Raw genomic sequence first — 18,474 nt, forward strand, 5'->3', positions numbered from 1 at the left:
AAAGTCAGCTGTATGGAGATATAAGCAGCCGTCTTCTGCCAGGCTGTCTTGTGGGCAAAGTACAAAATTCATTCTTTTTAAGGATATAACATTTTTGGGACCATGCCTCCCCACTTTGTGTGCTAACCACTTGGGATTGTATCTCAGCAATTTTGAGAACTGGTTCATGTGAACAATTATCTGCATCATATGGACTTCAAGTTTTAGGGAAGTGACAGAATAAAAAGGAACACAACATGTTTTCTTCTGATACGATTTCCTTCTAAAATGTGCATGTGTTGTAGAACTGAGCCCCACTCAACTTCTGTTTTCACTCAGTGGTCCTGAGAATGGTATATAGAATAACTCGCGTTTTAAATATTTGCAGCGATGTTCTTTTTTTATATATATAGCGCCATGCTTTATTTTTCTTTTTACATTTAGTGGGTTAAGAGGCAGTCAAGTAATGCACTGCTACAAATTTCTGTATTCATTCATTCATGTTTCTCGCATACTTCTTAACGCAGTTATGGCCGAGTGTGAACCCTGATTTATTTATTTTTTCCATAACTTTTATTAGAGGGTTAACAAGCCACTCCTACAGTGTTTTTTAAAGCAAGATTGCACATAAGTCTTTTTTTTCTTCTTATTGGCAAATTGTTGGCTGTAGAGTACTGCACAAGTATAAACAACATGAGAGATCCTTTAACATAACATGAGAGAGCCTTTAGACGCTTTGCTCCCCAGCTTTGGAACTCATTGCCAATTGAAGTAAGGAAAGCTCTGGCTGTTGGGACTTTTAAATCTAGACTTAAAAGTTATTTGTTCTGTTTAGCATTTTTAAAATGATTCTATTAGGAATTGTATGTGCTTCAGTTTTAATTTTAACTCATAATGATTGTAAAGCACCCTGGGATGCTTGCATGAAGGGCGCTACAGAAACCCAAGATTGTATTGTACTGTGTTGTAATGTATTGTATTATTACATGGTGCTGGAGTTGGACCACGGACAATTCATATAGAAAGCATCTGAATACTTAGCTAAAGATAAGGAGTGCGTGTGTGGGGGGGTGCTGTCTCTTCTTGCTTCTTTTCCCCCTTTTCTGTCAGTTATTTTATTAAACTAAATTAACATGGCAGTTATTCCCTAAGAAATGCCAGCATAATTTACTGCTGCAAAGGGGCTCAAAATGTAAACCAGATGATAAACTAAAAATAAAAAAGTCCACATTAAGATTTAATTGCACTTCCCTTTCTATATTACGTTCTTATGTAAAATACATTACAAAACAGTACTTTCTTTATCACTTCCTTCACTTTTAACTGAATTTCATTAACAATAAAGAAATATATTGTCTCTGTTTCAGTAATGTCACTTGACAGTTAATCCCTTAACTTGATGTACATGTCTTTAAGATTTTTTTTTCTTTTTTTTTTTTTTTAAAAGAACATGATAGCACTGACTGGAGCCAAGTATTGCACAACCATGTGATTTGCAAGTTTCCCAGCTCGCAGCTTTGCCAGTGCAGGTCAATTCACACCTGCCACACTTATGCCATTCTGGTCCTCATGTTGCTTTTCCTCAGTGATTGTCAGAGGTAGAGAGAGTTGTGTGTGTGGCTCCTTCCTTCCCCCCTCCCTCCCCGCTCCAAATGTGTGGTAAACCTTGTGCATTGGAAGTGTCTGCTCAGGAATTAAATGGAGTTTAATTTCTGTCCATTAGGAAGCTGCTATCCACATCACCAATTAAGCCTTCTATTTAAAGGGCGAGGAGATACGTATGTCTACATCTTAATCACTGCTGCGACTGGTTTGCAGAGACCTTCCCTGACTGGTTCAGTTATTACTAGCAGTGGTGGGAGGCACAGAGATCAGCGTGGTTATAAAACCTACCCAAAGGCTGAGCAAATTCTGTAGGTGCTGTAGCGTCACTGTCAGCAGATTTAAAGCTGAGGTACATCCGTGTTAGGGGACGCAGGGGTGTAGGCATAAAGATGCGTCTGGAGAGAATACTTGAATTGGTAATAATCTTTTACCTGACAGGAATGAAAGCAAAGCAGGACCCAGTTATTGAGAGGCAATGCTAAGAGGCGAGCAACTCTCACCTTGTCAGACCAGGCTCCTTGCAGTGCTTGGCTCTAATCTCCACTTAGAAGAAGAGATGTGTTTCTTAAACAGACCCTGAGCAAAACTCTCAAAGCTTGCTCCCTCGCCCCCACTTTTTTTCCTTTTTTAATTAATAACTAGGTTCTTCCTTTTTATTTCCAAGAAACATGGTAAGACGAGGGTGAGCTTTGTCTCTCTTTCCTTGGACGCTTCTTTAAGAACAGCACAAATAGTATCAGATTCCCCCGGTGCCTTGCAGCAGTGATCAGAGGACAGGTTTTTCAGGACAGCAGCAACCTCAAACCTGCCTCACTTCAAGCCATGGAATAAACTACTCAAAAGGGAAAACTTCTGTTCCCCAGGGGTGGGAACACATGAAAGGTTCTCCTCATATACACCTGTTTCTTAATTATTTTTATTTTATTTTTTAAGTACTAAGGTTTCCTATACTAAGAGTTGCAGTTCTTTCCTAAGTTTGCGCCAGAAGAGGGGGGAAACTGCACCAAAGCATAACCTGTGCCTGCTGGCTGTGCCACCTTTCTAAAGGATTTGATACTTTCTAGCAAACTGTCGTGGAAAAGAATAGGTTTTGTGATGATGAAAAACTGAGGCACATACGAAGAACATTAGTGTCAATGGCCTTTCTACAGATGGAGAGGAGATTTCAGCTCCCGAAGTTTACCTAGTGTGTTTGTATTTGAATCAGTATATCTAGGCTCTCTCAGAATTGTGGAGGTTTATTTATATATACGTACGTATGTATCACAATAAAATCCTACGAAAATATACTTGCTAGCTTGTATATCCCCAATCTCTTAAAGCTGTGTTTCTTATTCTGCACTTTTTGTAAGGAGGAGCTTTGTGTGCTAAACCTAATCTAGCTATATTTTTTAAATTTATATGTTTTAATATAAGGGTAACTAAGAAAAAATTTTGCATAAATAGACCCTCAAAGTGCATGTGCATATTCCACCTGGAAAGCTAGCTGGAACATTTCTCTTTCAAGATACCTTCATCGAGTTTTACATCTTTCTATGAATTCTTCAGAGCATCTATACTTTCAACAAACTCTTGTCAGTGAAAAGCACAAGAGGCGAAACTAGTATTTTGGCTAACATAGCTGCTTAAAATGTCACCTTCATATGATTTAACTTAGCAGAAGTTAAGAATCCATAGCAAATTTCATGCTGTAACTCATTTTTCTCCTGGCATTTTTTTATATTTTGCTTAGGATAGGAAGAAGTTTGTTCATGTTCTTTTAGCAGCATAAACATCCTCACAGAATTTGGGTCTATATGGTTAAGAATAATCAGAAGTACAGGTGGCTCGTAAAGAGGCACACGGCCTGAAACAATAAATCTGACACTTAACCACTTAAACAAAGGATAGGCAGGGGATGTTACATTTGGCACTAGAGGGGTATTTAAGTAAGCAATCAGAAGCATGAGAGATGCACTGACTAGGAGCGGAAATTAATGAAGTTCAAACTAAAAGCTAGTCATACACTTTAAAAAAAAAAAAAAAAAAAGTATGTATCTAGTGAAAGAGATTACCATGGGATGTGGTGAAAGATCCAGCACAAGAAGTCTTCAGATCAATATCAGATGTTTGCTCTAGCTCAGCCACAGGTAACTTGGCTGAATTCAGAAATTGCTAGATGAACTTCTAGGGTCTGTTTTTATGTAGAGTCCAAATAGATGCTCAAAATGGTCCCTTTTGTCTTTAAAAATCTGCAAAAACTTGTGTAGAAACAGGAGAAGAGATCAAAGAAAAGGCATATCCTAAACACCAAAAGAAATTCAGCAAGACAACTGTTAGTGCTACTGAGTCTGATGACTTCTTGTCTGGACATTGTGCCTTAGGGCTCAACTTCATGCCAGACATCTGATGCTTTGCCTAGCAGAACAGTGGAATCCGAGAAGAGACTTGCTGAAAATCATGTCCTATTTCCCAGCAAGGAAATCTTCCTTAATGTGGTGGATAATGCTAAGCAATTTTGAAGAGCCTTTTACAAAAACTGTAGTGGAAAACAACCATTGCGGTTGGTTGAAGATAGAACAATTACCAACATCTCTATCAGGAGAATGTGTATACTTCATTCTTGTGGAAAAGCTGTATTTAATGCATTAATATATCTAAAATGTCCCCTATCACACGAAGCATTTGCATTAGGATAGCATTTGGAAGCATGTGTATTAAGATTAGCATTTCCAGATAGGAAACAAGTCAGAAGCATTCTGACCTGGCTGGAACAGAGTGTTGGAAATAAAAGCAATCCACCTGAGAGGAAGGCCGAAGGTATCTCTTACTCCGGATTTTCACCAGATCAGTCTGTGAGATCTCCAAGGCCCCACCTCCCCAACCTTTATTCCTGTACAAGAGATGCTGGTTTGCCCTGTCCACATCTGTTGTGCATGATCTGGATTGCCCTCCTAGGCTCCAGCTCCCTCTAGTCTCGTTCCCTGTGTCCCGAGGAGAAGAGCTGAGCGTAGGCACGTAAGGCTTCACGTAGTGCGTTGCCTAGCATAGGAACAGCAGCAGCCTGGAGAGGGAAATGGTTGGGGCTGAGGACCCTGTCTCCACATTACGGGACTGGAAGGCGGGATGCAGCTTACCCTGCAGTAGCTCCGCTCTGGTCCTGTCCAGCCACGGTTGGAGCACGGCTTCTGCGTTTAGCTTAATCCAGCAGAAATTCTGCCTCTGTGCCCCGAGATGGCTTTGTGACGGGCACCGAAGTAACAGCAATGGGGACAGCCCTTGAAAATGTGCATTCCTACTTCAAGCTAAAAGAGCACTTTAAAGCAATGTAGTTACTTCATAAAAGCTTTTTCAAGCAGATTCCTGGCTAGAATGAATAGTGCTTTCCTTACCCATGGAGCTCCCTGGTTTCAGAGCTCTTCTGGCAAAGGCACTTGAAGAATCAAAACCTTAGGGTGTAATAATACACCCCTCAAAATATAGGACCATTTTCATTCCATGAAGTAAACCAAGAATTAATTTCTTAATTATTGATTATTTTACACTTTATATTTTATCCAGGTTGATTTTAGGAAGTATTTAGCCAGGACTGTTACTACTAAGTACCTGCCATTTACAAATACTGTGCCATAAAAATCAGGATTCTTAAAAAGATTTATGTTGGACATCTGACAATGAAGACGAAAACATCTTATGTCTCCTTATCTTTTATAGGTTGAGGTTGTGACTTCTTTTTCTTTCTTTTTTTTTTAAGTCTAAGGCACTATGCCATAAAGCTTGTAAAGCAGTTATGAAGTTCTTCAAATCTGAATTAACATTTCCCACCTACCTATCTTTCTCTCTTTTAAGCTTTTAACCTTTGTAGATATAAGACTAGTATCTTGGGAAGCAGCTTTTTATTTGAGCTTTATTTATATCCATCAGTGGGAGATGCTCGGAAAACATCGGGAGAATGCTGCTCTGTCATGCAGCAACTGGGAATTTATATTACAAAATGGTAAAAATAGTGCAAGGATCAGTTCCTTCAGATGCTGAATCCTCATTTCTGATTTTCAAAATCTTCTTGTGTATGGTATATTTCTATACATATATAAATATATATTTATTATACACATATATATATGTATATATGATTTGGATCCTTTTTGTTTTATATCTTCCCTCATTACATTTCAATGTAGCTTTACTTTTACATTAGTATGTACATTTATAATACTTAAAGACAACATAAGGCAGAAAAGGAGGAGGAGACAATTTAGGCTATACAAGGATAGGAGAGAGGAGGAGAGACATGCTTGTGTATTGGAAGAAAAGCTTGTGCCGTCATTTTCAATCTGCCTTTAGGCAGTTTTAACTTATATGACCAGCATTTGCCATGCAGATCCTTACTTCTCCTGACCCTGGCAACAGTATGGAGGTCAGATAGCCATCCAAGTGCAATGCCAAAGGCACAAACAAAAGTTTTTTTCTTCTCTGTCCATCTGTGGGTTTTTCCCTTATCCTACGTGTTTATAGAGCATATGACAACAAATTCCATTGCATTGCATTACTTGCTATAGTTCAAGGTAATGGACCAAGGAATTTAACATAATTCTTCATATGCAATTAAACTGTCCATTTCATGATTCCTTGTCCAAAAAACAGCTAGCGGCTGGATATATTTGGTCTGCTTTTATTCAGAGTGGCAGATGATAATTCTCTGCCATACCAGAACACTAGGAACAACATTTTGCCCTGGTTGGGTTTTTGCAATACATGGGCTGGCGTAGGCTCAGGCAGACTGAAATCTTTGATTTGGGGATAATCTTGTGTTATCCGGTTGGGGCTTGAATGTTCCCTTCTCATTTGAAAAATGTTAACGTAGATTCTCCTGAGAAATAAGCACTCCTAAGAGTTCGGCTTGTATTAAAACTGATGTTTGCAATTTCTACGCAAACAAAAGCCACTGATAGTGGCTAGGGTCAGGGAAACAAAGTTCCTCTGTCTTTTATGAAAAGATCTCCACCACCCGCCCCCATCCCACCCCCCAAAATCTTTAAGTTCTCTTCTGTTCTGCCACTAGGGACAAAGGCTTGTAGCTTTTCTCTTTTTCTTTTTTTTTTTTTTTAAAGGCATGTTAGGGTTGCAGCATTGGCACATGCTACCTTGCTGGTGTCTGGGGATGTAAAGTCGAGGATTTATAGACGACAAAATAGAATAGAGCCTTAAAAGTTTGGCTTTAAAAAATGGAGCCAGTAGTTTGACAGATTGTTCAGTAAATGTTCATTTTATTGAGAATTATAAAAAAGGTGCTTAACGCCTCTGTGCCATTAATATAATACATTAAAAGGTTACTGTCAAGATTAGTGTTTCAGCTCTGAAAATTGACTGTAGGGTTTATGGGCAGCACTGTTCATACTCTGCTTGGAAGATGAGGTATCTTCTACTTACCACTTGACAAAACCATTATGTTGTTACAAGGCTTTATACTGAAAAACTTGATAAATAGTAAAGCATAAATAAAATCTCATTTGAAAAGCAGGAGAATGGTTCCTGTCTGTCTTATAGCCAGATTTAGCAGATGCAGGTTTAAATGTAAAACAGTTGTGAAAATAGCCAGTGTCAAACTAGCGCAAACTTAAACTTGTGGGGTGTTCTGTTTTCAGTGTCTGTTATTGTTGAAGTACTCCATTTCAAAAGCATGCATTCCTTCCTACAGAAAAAAAAATCACATTCCTTAGTTGAAATTAATTAGCATTCAGAAACCAGATAGCATGTTTTTGGGTATTCATGAGATCTCTGTTTGAAAAAATGTTTTTAACTTGTAGAAATGTGTTGCAACACACAGATGGGAAGAAAAAGAAAAAAAAAAATCTCTTTAGCAAGCACTGTGTGTAAAAGGAATATTACATTTTGCACGCTCCTGATTACCCTGTGTAAACAGTTTTTGACATCTGTCTTTATAGTTTTCGAGGAGAGGAAGACTTTGTTAAAAGAACCATTTTTATACAGCAGTCACCATTTCAGTCTTGCTTTACCTGTATTATGAAAGCAGATGGTCTGCATGTCTTTTGAATATTTATAACTATCAAAAACAATCTCTTGCTATTCACCCTTAGGCTTATGAGATGTCAGGACTGTTCTGGTTGAAAAAAAATCATCTTGGGTGTTTACAGAAAGAGGATTACATTAAGCTGAAATGACTATACATTTTCCAGTTTAATATTTGTCCATCAGCTGTTTAATCGTATTTAGATAATTGTGTAAATAAGTTGTTGCAGCCCTTGCCCCTTCCACTGAGCAGGCTTGAAGCTTTAAACACTGATGAATGAGTTGCAAAAAAGCTTGGATTTTTTTTTTCCCTAGTTAAACAACCTGGAAGGCCTAAATAAGTTTTGGTTACAATGCTCCTTTCGAGGGAAATGTTTCATTTGCAAAGGAATCCCCAATATCTAATTCAGCCGAGTTGTTTTAGGAAGCTGCTGTGTCTGTTACTCTCTGCTAAGTCTGTTAGCATGTATTTGTTCTGTGTAAATACTGCAGCCCAACTACCCCTTCATGAGGCATGAAAACAACCTCATTCTGCCCATATAAAAATAATTTTAAGGTTATTTAGGGGAAGTTTTGGGACTGTGGGGGTTAAAAGCTTTTTTGACTGGAAGCTGAGCAATCACTGATAACAGATTTTGCTGTGGTTGGTTGATTTGGCAGAAAAGCATGAACAGTTTTGGTTTAGATGATTGAATTAACCTGATTAACATTGTTTTTGTTGTTTTGCAAAAAGGACAACAGTATACTTTTAGTGATGATCGAACAATACTTCACCTGGTTGGAGAGCAGCGTTAGAGGCAGTGGCTCAGAAATGCCTCCCTTGTAGCCCCTGCAGCGGTGGCTGCAGCGACCAGCCGGCACGGAGGACTCAGGTCCTTCCCGTGTCTTGCAGGACGCACCTTGCGTTAGATTCTGGCACAATTCGAAAGGTGTCTGATGCTACCGTTTTACTGGGTTTTATTGGATGGGCATATGAAAAGATTTCTGGTTGAGATTTAAGATATTTCCCCAGGGAGTTCCCCAACTTCTTTGAGAAATGATGGTGTCTGGTTTTCAAATCTCCGGTATTTAATCCTCCTGAGAGAATGGGATTTGGTTCAGACTACACTGGGTGAACCTCAGCTGAACTTCAGAATGAATTCTACCCCCACCTCCACACAGTTGTTGGATGCCTAATTATAATTAACTTATTTGGCTAAAAAAAGAGCACTTGGGCTGCAGCAGATGGTATCATTCCAGAATAGTGGGATTTCTGTGAAGGTGGCACCATTTCAGATGAGATCTCCTGATTCTCAGAACAGGACATATGCAAGTAATGTGGTTGGGGGCGGGGAGGGATGGAGAGAGGGGAAAGAGGGAAATTTTGGGATCTCGAAGTCTCGCAACTTACTTTCAAGGATAAACTTCTAGGAGATACATTAAGACTGTGAATCTGTGACCAGTTTTTGTGTTCTATCAATTTTCTTTGCGACGTGTGAAAAAGAAATCAGATTGTGAGTGATGAATGTGATGCATTTGAATATTTGTATGATATATTTATATTCGTCATCCTTGAACATGGAAAGCATCTGCTTCTGTGCCTCACAGATAAGGAATGCCTATGTACAGCAGTACCTAAATATATTTGTGTTTCAAATACAATAATTTTCATTTGATTATTGATAAGTACAAGCCAAGACGTGGGGAGCTCCTCACGTGTAATGACCCGGGAAATAAGAAAAACTTTCTTTTATGCCTCCAGTCTGGATCGTGGATCTCTGAAGACCACTAACTCATAGGGTTAATCTTCAGTTTTAGGCCCTAAGCTTAGAGGGCATTCATATATGTAGATTGCCATTAAAACATACAGGAATTCTACAGCAATAGGAATTATATAGGAATTTTTATAGCAAAGTGCATCTCTCTGCACTGATGTGACTGCAGGTTTGATGACAACATAATAAATAAAGCATAGAAACAATGAAATTCAATGTTGTCAAGTTATTTTCTGAGTTAACAAGGTAGTAATATTTTATCTGGCTTGTAAAATTTTGCCTTCAGTGAATTAGTAAATAAATCATTGATTCCTCCTGATGAGGATTCTTAGCGTAGGTAATATCACTTGAATGTTTGCATGAAGTGTTCTCAAAGAAAAAGCAGGATAATTTTCATTTTAAAATGTGTTGATAATGTCTGTGGTTTTTTTTTTTATCTGCTTTGAAGAGCTGGAGTAAAATCCCAATATTAGCCATCAGAGCCTGAAATTCACGTTGTGTCAAAGAAGCTAAAATTCCTAGCAGTGTTATTTAAACAGACCAGTCCCCTATTTGCTTGTAAAATAAAGTAACTGCATTAAATTTATTCCTGAAGAAGCAGGGGATGTCACAGACTGCCATGTCATTGGCATATCTTCTTTGTAAAATGACGTAGAAAGAAGGACTAGGGTGAAATTCTACACAAATATTTTCATCAATAGGTAATTTACTAAAATTATTATTAACATACATGGTTTTATACTTACTAAAGTTATTTGGGCAGGAGAAGACATCTGAAAGGGGCAAAGTAAAATAAGAGGAAACCACCTTGAAGTCTAAATGACATCCACAAAATATGCACATGCTAATACAGGATGGTGGCCTATTACATGTGCAGTTCCACATTTTGCACGTGCAGATCTGCAGGTTTTGCATGTACAGTAACTGTGCATTCATATAATTTACCAGTTCAGATTCAAAGGACTTTTTAAATTGTGCCTTATGTATCATATGCCCATGTTTAAAATGGTTTAATCTGTAAAAGAGCTTAAACAATAATTTTCTAAGTATTAGACATTAATGATACTGCTATTATATTGGAAATTGAAATTGGGTTCAGCTGAGCTTGGTTCAGGTCATTCGGGCTAAAGTTGCAGTAGTCTATTAAGATTTCATTCTCCTTTTATAACACTGACAAAAGGCTTCTAGCTAAATTCAGAAATGCTGGATTAATATCAAGGAATGGTAAGAATTTTGGTGATTCAGAGAAACATTAAAATAGCTGCCTGGTGAGTAGAGGGTATCCGCATTTGGCATACATAATACTGCCTCACTCTAGCAGTTCTGAGCCTCCACAAATAGCCTGTTACTGAGTAACATTAGAAAATGGTTATAATAAACTTCACTAAGATCAATAATCAAGGTACTTTTACTCAGAAGCTGAACTAGCCTTATAAAAGAAGACTTATATTTACTGCATTTTTACTCCAAACTCTTTCTTCTAGTGGTTATTGCAGTTCGTGTAACAAAGGGTTGATGCTGTACATCGATTTTACGACGGCACAGATATAGCTAAATGGTACACGCTGAATAGCAAAGAAACACAGTAATCAGGGCTTTGTCTTCTTGACTGTCATTGTTTTCTCAATATGCTGGACAATTCCTGTAGTTAAGCTAAAAGTAACTACTTTCCACATAGAAATCTAAAGGGTGGCAAAGTTCAGTCTATTGAAATAACATTAGCTAATTTTGTTGTTCATACATCATATACTTAGTATAATTTTCAAGTTGGAGCATTATCTCATTTTGCAAGGCTTAGTCTTAATTGATTTTGTAAAAGAATGTACTGGAACTGGAAGTTTTATGCATTGTAAATTCCACTATTTTAAAATTGGTCAAAACTGAGCAGAAGGTAAATTTCTCACTGTAGCTATCTGATATCTCGAGAACCTTTGAGAAAAAATCATCTCTATCATCCTTTGGTCTATTTTACAGCTAATACTCAGTTACAGAATTAGACATGACAATAAGAGCTTTTCATAAGCCTGCTTCTGTGAATCACTTAAAATACCCTGTTTAGAAAAAGCAAGTCTGGGTTTGTTTTGGGTTGTTACATACATATTTTATTCTACTATAAACCCCTTTTTTTATCCTACTAATAGGTCATTTAGATAAACGTTCATCCTATGATTTTCTGGGGTCTGCCCTGTCATAAGTGCCACAAAGGGAATGGGCATGGGTAACTTGGGGCATTGCTTGCATTTTTGGAGTCAGTGTAGGATTTGTATGCTTGTAAACTTGTGTGGGCATGTGAAGGGTCAATCAAATTTAAAAGCAGAAATAGTACGAACAAAATGCACTTTCAAGATTAGCATCTTCTGTCCAGAGCCCATGCCATTGCCTGATGTTTCTTGGTCGATAACTTTGTTCTTCCCTTAGTACATCTGCTTTTTTTGCTCCCATTTACCATATACCTTCGTTTGTTTTTATGCTCAATTAATGAGTTTTTTAAAAGGCTTTGGATGATAGGATTAAAAATGCAATATGGTTCTCAAACTTTAAAAATATAATGGTTTCAACAACTGAAATAAATTGTGCTTTGACTTGTACTGCTCTGTATTACAGATCTTTTTTTTCTTCTCCCCTTTTCACACAGAGTATGATTTCTTCCATTGTGAACAGCACTTACTATGCAAATGTCTCAGCAGCAAAATGTCAGGAATTTGGAAGGTGGTATAAACATTTCAAGAAGGCAAAAGATATGATGGGTAAGCAAAAAAAAAAAAAAATTGCTGTGATGGTGGATACATACCATTATGTGTCACGTTGAGGTCTGTCACAGTCATGCAAGAAGCCAGGTCCCTTCATGATAAGTTTAGGATGCTTTTGATGAGTAGATGTAGAAAGTACATATATAGTGAAAGAATTCATTTAAATAAATATTTGCTACTGAAACAGCCAAACTGACTTGGGTTGCCAGAGATGTAAAGCTGTCATTCTGTAAATCTAGAGATCTTCTACCACCCAGAATAATTGTTTAAAAAACCTGTTCCTTGAACTGTGACGGACTGATTTTTTTAATGTATGTCTTTTTTTCTTGCTCTGGCTAATGTATATTTAAAGAAACAGGCTTCTATAACTATCACTGCCTTCCAACAAGAATGCTATAATATTATAAATTCATATCTTTCTCTAACTTTGGGACCCTGATTTCAATTCATTTTAACAAATAGTTGTGACAATTGTTTGCTTGTTGTAGTAAGCACAAGTAAATTACTGGAGAAAAAAAATCCATCAGTGGGACATACTCATTCTGTAATACCTTTTATCTTTCTGTATTGTCCCTTTTTAAAACTATTTCTTAAACCTGTTAACATAATTTTGAACATTTTATGTCAGAAAATTTCTACGTACTTTTCAATAGAATGAAGGACTAGGACCTCAGTTTGGACTGAATTTTGAGCTTGACTTAGCTTTCAGTATTTGAAGCAAAATCATTCATCTACCAAAACGGGTTCCTTGCCTTTTATAGCTTAAGGCTGTAATGAAGACAATGCATCACTTTTGTGATAATTGCTTGAATTACTATTCCAAGTGAATGGCCCACTTGGGTTGATCTCTACTTTCTGCTAGTGAAAAAAGGCAGCTTCTTTCCTTTATCTACTTTGTACCTTCTGTGCAACACTGAACCCTTCTTCTGAGACCACCGAAGTTGGTGGTAAGACTTCACTTGGTTTCAGGTGGTCCATGTGCGAGGCAGCAGACGCCTGCAGGGGGGGATGACCTTTCCGCAGCATCCTCTCCCACTGCCATTGCTGCAGTGCTCCTGCATGGGGCAACCCCTGCCAAATTTGCCTTACGTGATCTTCCGAGACAGGTTCACCATCCGTTCATTCGGGAACAGTGAAACCAGTGCATAGGAAACGTGCGTGCGTGCGTGTGTATTCCTGGGTAACCTAATGCTGGGGGGGAGGCCGTGCCACCCCAAAGCCGCACGGGCGAGGAGCAGCGGGTGCTGCGCTGGGGGACTGATCCAGGCTATGGGCACTAGACCTCTCTGCAGAACAACCCACTCGCTTTTTTCTTTTTTAAATTTCTGCCCATGATAGGACAGAGGGGGAAGGCAGGACTGTGGGTGGGAATCCAGGTGCCGATTTCTTCTTCCAGCTCTCATCCCTGTGGAGGAAGGGGTGGTCCTGCACTGAATGACTGTTCAGTGCAAGTGGTCTTGCACTGAATGACTGTTTCATAGTAATTACGACTGTGAAGATCATAATTACTACGAAAAGCTCAGACACCGCCTTTTTTTTAAAAAAATACGATTTACTAGTATAAGAAAAAAATTTCTACAACACTTTTGTGAAGATACTGGAGTTTGGGTTTTTAAATAAAGCATATTTTCTTAAAACTATTTCCAGAGCAGCATTGCTAAAGCTCTGGAACTGAGATTGTTTAAAATGAAAAAGTGACATACATTGATAAAAAGGATACTCCTTTACATCAGCCTGGAGTTATTTTATATTGTCTTATCACGCACAAGAGGGGAGCTGGAAGAACTCTTGTAGTTTAAAAAACTGTGTTGTTAATTAAAAAGGAGGGTGTGTCAAGGCAGATGAGTTAATATAAGAAAAAAAATCAACCATGTTGCAAGTCACTGAAAAAAACCATGCATACATGGTTGCAAGATAAAGCAGCCCATCTGTGTAATTTACATAAATTATACTAGTTCCTAGCAGTCCCATACAATTGATGCAGCATCTAGAAATTAGCAGAGCATGGGGAGGTCCACCCCCCACCCTGCTTGTTACAGATTTCCAGTGGCTGGGAACTGCAGATGTCGTGGGGGGGACACCATGGGAGGAACAAAACCAGTCACGAGGGGCTTCTCTCTCTGGTCGGGGTGTGCTTTCCCGTAACAGCCCTCCTTGCCCTTTGCGCAGATGCACTTACCATTTCACCCGCATCTTCTGCAGCGCACCGAGTGGTTTCCTGTCTCTCGTCTTTGCCCCCTCTCTAGTTGCTTGCTGCCTTGTCTGAAGTCCCCTGCATCCATCGCTGCGGGGATTCACTCTGCAGCCGCACGCTCGCGGTTCGGTTGCGTTGCGCCTTTGCAAAACTCTCAGGAAGTTACTCCTTTGCCATACGTGGTTTCCAGCCTCTGGTGTTCTGCTGGTTCCTCCAAGGGCCCAGTGATGACGATGGGCAGTTTGTTGGATTCTTTTTTTTTTTTTTAAATATTCGCTACACCATCATTTGTAGGTAAATTTTGAAGGCAAATAGCCGCAACGGTGATGTTATGGGCCTGCTGATCTAGGCTGGAGAGTACAGTAAGCTTGAACCTGAATGCGCCATTTTACATTTATTTTTATTAGCACGTCTTGCGAGGAGCGTAAAGTTTGTGATTTTCGGTCTTATGTTGGCTTTTTCAATGTTTCTTTTCCACCGTAGTTGAGATGGATAGCCTTTCTGAACTATCCCAGCAAGGTGCCAACCATGTCAACTTCGGTCAGCAGCCGGTCCCAGGGAACACAGCCGAACAGCCTCCGTCCCCTGTTCAGCTTTCTCATGGTAGTCAACCATCAGTTCGGACCCCGCTTCCAAACCTGCACCCTGGACTTGTATCTACTCCCATTAGCCCTCAGCTGGTAAATCAGCAGCTGGTAATGGCCCAGTTGCTGAACCAGCAGTATGCAGTGAACAGACTTCTAGCCCAGCAGTCCTTAAACCAACAGTACTTGAACCACCCTCCTCCTGTCAGTAGATCCATGAACAAGCCGTTGGAGCAGCAGGTCTCAACAAACACAGAGGTGTCTTCCGAAATCTACCAGTGGGTCCGTGACGAACTGAAACGAGCAGGAATCTCACAGGCAGTATTTGCACGTGTGGCTTTTAACCGAACTCAGGTCAGTTGTCTGTTTTCTTTTTTTTTTTTTTTTAAATCTAAGAGTCCCTTCTTTCTCTCTCTGTTGAGTAATTATCACCTTTTAAGTCTTTCTCCTCATTTCTGCCTTGTCACTTAGCTCCTGTGAAGGAACGATGCTTCCTTGCAGGACCAGTGTCCATGTTGATACAGTAAAGAAATCTTCAGTGATTGGTTTGTGGCAATACCCGCTGTTCTTACAGACATCTTGGTTCCTCTCCAGTTGTGATGGTTTATGAATATCTTAAACTTAATCTTCCCTGCAAAGGACATGAACAGCTCTATGCAGAACCATTCACAAAGTCACCCAACAGATTACCTTTTGTGCTGCAAAGGTATATCCGTATTGACCGCATGCATGCACTGAACAACCTGTCTTCTTTCACAGGTGTACCTGAGGTGGTCTTTTATTCTTGTTTGCGTTTATTTTTATTATTTTCTAGTGAAAGTCTTAATAACATCTTATCAGGCTTCTGAAAAGATTAAAAAATAAAAGCTTTATTTTTAGATCATCTACTCTTTTCATGTATTTTTGTAGTGTGTTGCAAAAACAGTAGTTGCTGAGATTGCTGATGTCCACGTCAGAACATATACTTCAGCTCTTCAATGCAGAAAAAACTAGCCCTAGCAAAGCTGATAAGTAACACTAAAATGTGTTATTTTTTACACCTGTTTTAGAAGCTAACCCTGTTATAATTTATTCTGCTCTATGAATTTAACTTAATGCCATGTTGCATGGAATTTAATCAAGCAGAAATTATGGAAGAAATATCAGTATATCCAATGCAAATAATAAGATCTCAAAATTTTAGAAGTCTGTTTTAACAGAAAATAAAATAGGAATTTTTTTAAAACGAGATATTTTAAAAAGGTGTAGGTAAATTTGCTTTGATACCACGTTTTTAAACTTAAGGAACAAGTATTTGTCCATTGTAGAATATAGTAAAAAAATCATAATTTGGTCTTCTCTTGAAATGTACGATGTTTCTCCCTGCATAGCTTAGTGAATAAAAATTCTGTTTCAAATGCACTGGTACCAGGTTTGAATCAGCATGTCATTTGTAATTGTTCTGAATTATTATTGCCTTAAAAATTTTTACATCCTCCTTTAACTAAAAGAAAGGAGACTCATGGTGTGAATTCTCTGTAGAGCTCCGTGTGTGTGTCTTTCCTCTTAACAGCAGAGGAGGTTTTCAAGATCTGGGTCTTTCATACCAAATTTCATGGGATACATGGACCCATGCAAGGATTACTTATGAGAGTTAGGTTCAGGCAATGTCAGCTGTTATATTTACAAATAAGTGACACAGAGTTTCGTTTAATATAATGTTTAATATTTTAACTATTGATACTATAAAATATTGAAATAATAATGGCAGCTTCAAGTTACCGTGGTTTGCAGCTGCCATCATACCTGGGCAAAAAGCCAAGCAAATAAATCAGAAAATAAATAGTTTATTAGATATTTACTTCTTTCTCAGACTTGCCTAAAAGCAGCTTCTTTTCTCTCCGCTCCCTCCCCCATCCAAAGTAATTTGTTTGGTTTTTGTCAACTGGTTTTGCATACAGCTTTTGGTCTCTATCATTTGTGCATGAATGGTATTTGTTACTTGAAATACAAGGACAATTGGTTCTGACTGGACATTGAATTTATATGACACAGCATAAAAAGATGCTCTTGAGATGTGATGAATGCACCTGTAGAACCATATTTCTAGTGCAAATACTGATTCCTGATGACTACATATTTTTCTTACTACAAATGTTATTAAATATTTGTTTAAAGTTCAATTCTTCCACAGACGTTGTGGTTAACCAGCTTGGTAAAATGTGTTCAAAGTGACCCAAAACTGGGAGGAAACCCCAAAATGAACGTTGAAAACAAATCCCGTGAAGAGATATGAAATATATATGTAATATATTTTGACAATTTTCAACCAAATCTACTTGAAAGAACACAGAGTAGTATCCCTATGTCCTACAAATTTGGACATTAGGAAAAATTTCTTTACTGAAAGAGTGGTCAGGCCTTGGAACAGGCTGCCCAGGGAAGTGGTTGAGTCACCAACCCTGGAGGTATTTAAAAGACGTGTAGATGAGGCCCTTAGGGGCATGGTGTAGTGGGCATGGTAGTGTTGGGTTGACGGTTGGACTCGATGATCTTAGAGGTCTTTTCCAACCTTAATGATTCTATGATTCTATGAAATTGTGTTAGCTAGTCAAATTAGTATTTGCAGTTAGCTACATAAGATTTTGCAGTATTTGTTATGTATTGTGGCAAACGTAGGGAACAGAAAGGAAAAATACTAGGGGCCTAGCCAATATTAGCCCCAGTGTTGCCAAGAAATAGCTCAGCATGCTTTTAATATGAAGCGAAGCTCCACTGAAATCCAGAGGAGTTTGTTGTAGGTCCGTTTCACGTTTGCAAAACTGAAAATTGTTAATTGTACCCAGAGTAACAGCTAATGTCCAAGAATAAATACAGGTAGAGATACCTGTGATTCTTATAAGAAAGCATTTAAATTTGTTTTGCTTGCTGTACTTTGGAATTTATCTCAGGTTATTCAAGAATACATCACATTTAACTAAAATTAGGGCAGCACTTTAATAACTGATGACATGTAGATGTTATTTTCTAATATCTATGTAATATCTTTTGTGGTTTTTTTCTTTTGCTAGAGCAAGTGAAAATGCCTGTTTAAATTAATCTACTGTTTTCTGAGATAAAAAGCTAACTCAGGCTTACCACTGACATTTTTGAAACTGTCATAAGCATATTTGAGCTGTGTCCAGGGACCATATCATGCCATCAGTTTCTGAAGGCAGAAGATCTCATTGAAATCGGTTAGGAGTAGTGTGCAAAAAAACCCTGATGTCAAGATATGGTCTCAGATGAGGGGAGAGATGTGCTTTCAGCATAAAAGTTAAGGAAGGAAGTGAACCATAAACTAAGAGTAATTTAGCTTAATGTTTTGGCAATAAAAATGGACTTTGGCTGAATTGGCTGAAGAGGTTGGCACCTCTTGTTTTACAGACTTGTGCTCTGCAATATGAATATAGAATTTGGTGAGGTTTTTGGGTGGGAAGAGGGGGTTCTACCAGCTTAATGTGGTAATTCAACACTTGGCCCTAATTTCCAAGAATTTTTTATTTTGGGGAAAAATGTTGACTAGAAATATTTCTGCTTCCTCCCCACCTAAAGGAAAGAATTTGGTAAAATCACTTCTG

At 38.4% G+C, this 18,474-nt stretch overlaps 1 protein-coding gene across 6 annotated transcripts in view; it reads left to right on the forward strand.

The window, feature by feature from the left end:
- SATB1 (SATB homeobox 1) overlaps window positions 1-18,474 on the forward strand; it is a 93,673-nt gene that overhangs the window by 33,929 nt on the left and 41,270 nt on the right. For all 6 annotated transcript variants that reach the window (XM_075143440.1, XM_075143439.1, XM_075143438.1 and 3 more), the window contains 2 exons: window positions 11,983-12,094; window positions 14,775-15,229. In XM_075143440.1, coding sequence (XP_074999541.1) covers window positions 11,983-12,094; window positions 14,775-15,229 — 567 coding nt within the window. The remainder of the gene's footprint in view (window positions 1-11,982; window positions 12,095-14,774; window positions 15,230-18,474) is intronic.

Source organism: Calonectris borealis, chromosome 2, assembly GCF_964195595.1.
Source record: "Calonectris borealis chromosome 2, bCalBor7.hap1.2, whole genome shotgun sequence".
Classification (NCBI taxonomy): domain Eukaryota; kingdom Metazoa; phylum Chordata; class Aves; order Procellariiformes; family Procellariidae; genus Calonectris; species Calonectris borealis.